Genomic DNA, 3,611 nt, shown 5'->3' on the forward strand with positions numbered 1-3,611 from the left:
GGGAGGAGTTGCCGGAAGTCATCACTGCAGACTGTTAAAATCCCTCCAAAAGGAGCATTATTTTTGCAAACATCCTGCAGAGTTCGATCCACTGCTTCAAAGCTCTCTCTCCTCATTATTGGACACTCGTCCCACATAATAATCCTGGTATTTCTGAGCAAAATTGCAGTGTCTGAATTTCTGGCAATATTACATAGATCATTATCTTTGATAGTAAGAGGAATTTTGAACCTTGAATGTGCTGTTCTCCCTCCAGGCATTAATGTTGCAGCTATACCAGATGATGCCACAGAAAGGGCAATATCACCACTGCTTCTCACTTTAGTGAGAATTAGGTTGTTGACAAAGGTTTTTCCTGTGCCTCCTGGAGCATCTATGAAGATCAATTTTCCAATATCTCTGTTTAAGCAGTCACAAATAAATCCATACACATTCTCTTGTTTAGGATTCAAAAAAGGTTCCTTTTCTTCTACAAACTCTCTTTGCTCATCTGTGTTGTACTGCTGTTCAAAGAGGAACTCTCTGTTTCTGACAACGTAGTGAACATGTAGGTTTTGTGGTGCTGGTAAGTTGAACTGCTGCAGATTTTTACCAAATGTGACAAGCTTTTCTTGCAGATATGAGAGGGCTTGATTATAATGCTTTCCATTTATCAATAAGGTATGATCATACAATGTTCGTTGCTCCAGATGATGGAAATCCGCTGACATTGAGTCCTTAACTCTTCCCCAAAGATCAGTTGGGTTGTTGATTTCACAATTCACGAGGAGCACAACAAATAAATCTCTCATGGCTCTGGGAAATCTTGTTCTTTCCGCCTCTTCCATCGTGTGCTGCCAGTGAGCATCATCATGCAGCAATCCTTTCTCCCTGCATGCATCTTTGAATGAAGGCAATATTACACCATAGACTGTTTTCAGTTCATCAAAAGACACTGGTCCTTTAACATGATGAATCAGTAACCTCATATAGTACAAGTCGCCACTGTTTAGAGAAACTGTGTATACACGCCATATGACGTTTGCTTCAAGTATGCAAGGATGCAGTTGTACTCTCATTCCTGCTTTTCTTCTTTGCCATCTTTTATTATTCCACACATAGAATCGTGGAATGTCAACACAGTATAGTGTTTTTGCAAAAGGATCACGGACACAAAGATCAATGAATTCCGTGAGTGTAGTCTTGGTCATATTGTTATTGTGTTGGATAGTTTCATTTTCTTGGTAGAATACCTGTTGCTGCTCAGGAAGATGTACTTAGAGACTAATCACAGCAGGTTCTCTATTATGAATGGGAAAGCCAAGAATAATAGAAAAGGCCTCCGATGGACCAATATACCTACCAGTTAAGTACTGTGCCACTTCATCCTCACGGTTTACTCCAAAACAAAGTTGGTCACTGCCCTTCATTGTGTATTTAATGACATATTTTATTGAGTGCGCAGAAGAGCATATTTCAACATTTAAGTGACAGTTGAAGATTTTTAGTAACTGCAAATTATGAGGAACAACCCATTCACTTGCAATATTTTAGCGTGGCCTCCCGTCCATGATGTCCACCCATTTCACGAGATCGGCGTCGGTAAACGGAATAAGACTCCTCTCCACACCTTGTATGCACACTATAATGCTTAGGATATCTCTTGCTACACTATACGTCCTTCCAACATGGTGACCTGTTAGTGCAATATGGGCTATGGATCATGTGCTGCAGTACCAACTGGTGCCCCTGAAAGTCTTCATTGGGGTTAGGAATCTCAGCTTGCACAAATCTGTCATATTCTTGCGGTCTTGGTTTCGAGTTTTCATCCATCCATAATAAACAATGCAAGTGCGGAAGACCTCGCTTCTGATATTCAACACTGAGAACATAAGCAATACATTTGCCAAACAGACCTTGGGTACCAGTCAAGTACTTTATGATTTTTTTTCTTTTTAGGTCAAACACACGAGCTATCAAATCTGGTCTGTCATTGGGTTGTTGATTCAAAAACAAATGCTTCTTTATTCCTGGCCAGTTAGGGTTACATGTCATGGTGATAAAAAAATGTAGCATTTCCATAACGTTGTACATGCGTCATGGCATCTTGACACCGTTCCATCATGTATCTTAATGTTGAAGATAAAATGATTCTCCTTCCAACATTGCTAAAATCATCATCATCATTTAGTGCATCAATATTGCTAAAATCATCATCATCATTTAGTGGAGCGGTTCTCAACCGGGGGCGAATCGCCCCCTAGTGGGCGAAAATCAAATTTTGGGGGGCGATTTTCAATCAATTTTATCTGTGAAAAATTTTGACATTTTTGCGAGTAAATTTTTAAAATTTTTTGAAATTATAAACGCGTAGCTAAACTATTAGTGCGAAACTTTGGTCACGTGACCTATGAATTGCTCTCTTATAAATGAATTGTCAGTTTTGAATATTCAATTTATTTCAGTAAATCCGATTCTCCAGTGACATTGTCTTACAAGTGTTTACAATTTTCATTCGCTCTGTTATATTACAGATTCGTTCATATTTACATACACAAAGCACTAACTCAATATCCGGAACTAATGTCGGACGGCGACACACTGAGCGTGCACCGTTTCCGGAGAGCTCCGAAGGAAAAAGAAGAAAAAAAGACTTGGCGCGAAATTCGAGTTCTCTACTGCTCTTTCCAGCCGGCGACCAAAGGAGGAACACGCATTAAAACAACAAGCGACAAAACGAGCATCACGTTTATAAAACTCGCTCCGTCATTACTGCTGACATCAACAACAAGGCTATCACCGACGCCGCCGCCACTTCTCTGATATCACCTAGCTTTTGGGGGCGATAGCCTGGAAAAGGTTGAGATGTATGTACATTCACCTAACAATTTAATGGAACAAAACATACCGTAAAAATTGAGTATAACTTAAAAAATCCTATCTACAAAATAGCACGGCCCGTATCCTTCATAAGTACCAAAAGCACACACACACACACACACACACACACACACACACACACACACACACACACACACACACACATTCATTCCATTACGTGAATTTACAAAAACAAAAACACAAAAAACAGTTAGCGTTAATCAAGTTTTCATTATTATAATTGTTGTAAAATACTTTATTTGCATTAAATTAGTTTTCATTTAAAAATAAAGTTTAATTATATAATATTTATTTGTTTATTAGAAGCTCAAAAAATTATATTGAGAAATAGAATATTGTTTTATGACCAAAAATTATAAGGGGGTCCACCAAGAAAAAAAAAGAAGGGAAAAGGGGTCCATGGGTCAAAAAAGGTTGAGAACCGCTGATTTAATGCATCAACATTGCTAAAATCATCATCATCATTTAGTGCATCAACATTGCTAAAATCATCATCATCATTTAGTTCATCAACAAAACCTCTGTAGGTGGTACATCTGAGAGTGGATTGGTTCAGTCGAATATAATTCAACCTCTCAGTCTCAATTTTTGCAGCCATATCAACCAAAAACTGTTGCAACAAACGGCCACCTCTTAAGAGATGATTAAATTCATTTTAAAGAACAATAATTCGATAGGCATAGTAACGCATTGCAGTTAGTTTTTTTGTTATTAGTCATTTGCGTCTGTTG

The 3,611-nt window shown here is 38.3% G+C and overlaps 1 protein-coding gene across 1 annotated transcript in view; it reads right to left on the reverse strand.

Annotated features, from left to right (window-relative positions):
- Positions 1 to 1,190, reverse strand: part of LOC145268633 (uncharacterized) — a 1,569-nt gene extending 379 nt beyond the window's left edge. The window contains exon 1 of the mRNA XM_080124109.1: positions 1 to 1,190. This exon is cut by the window's left edge and continues 379 nt beyond it. Within this exon, the coding sequence (XP_079980235.1) occupies positions 1 to 1,190 (1,190 nt within the window).
- Between the last annotated feature and the right edge of the window lie 2,421 nt (positions 1,191 to 3,611).

The sequence above is a fragment of the Euprymna scolopes genome, chromosome 44, assembly GCF_053919585.1.
Source record: "Euprymna scolopes isolate OS-2025 chromosome 44, ASM5391958v1, whole genome shotgun sequence".
NCBI classification, from domain to species: domain Eukaryota; kingdom Metazoa; phylum Mollusca; class Cephalopoda; order Sepiida; family Sepiolidae; genus Euprymna; species Euprymna scolopes.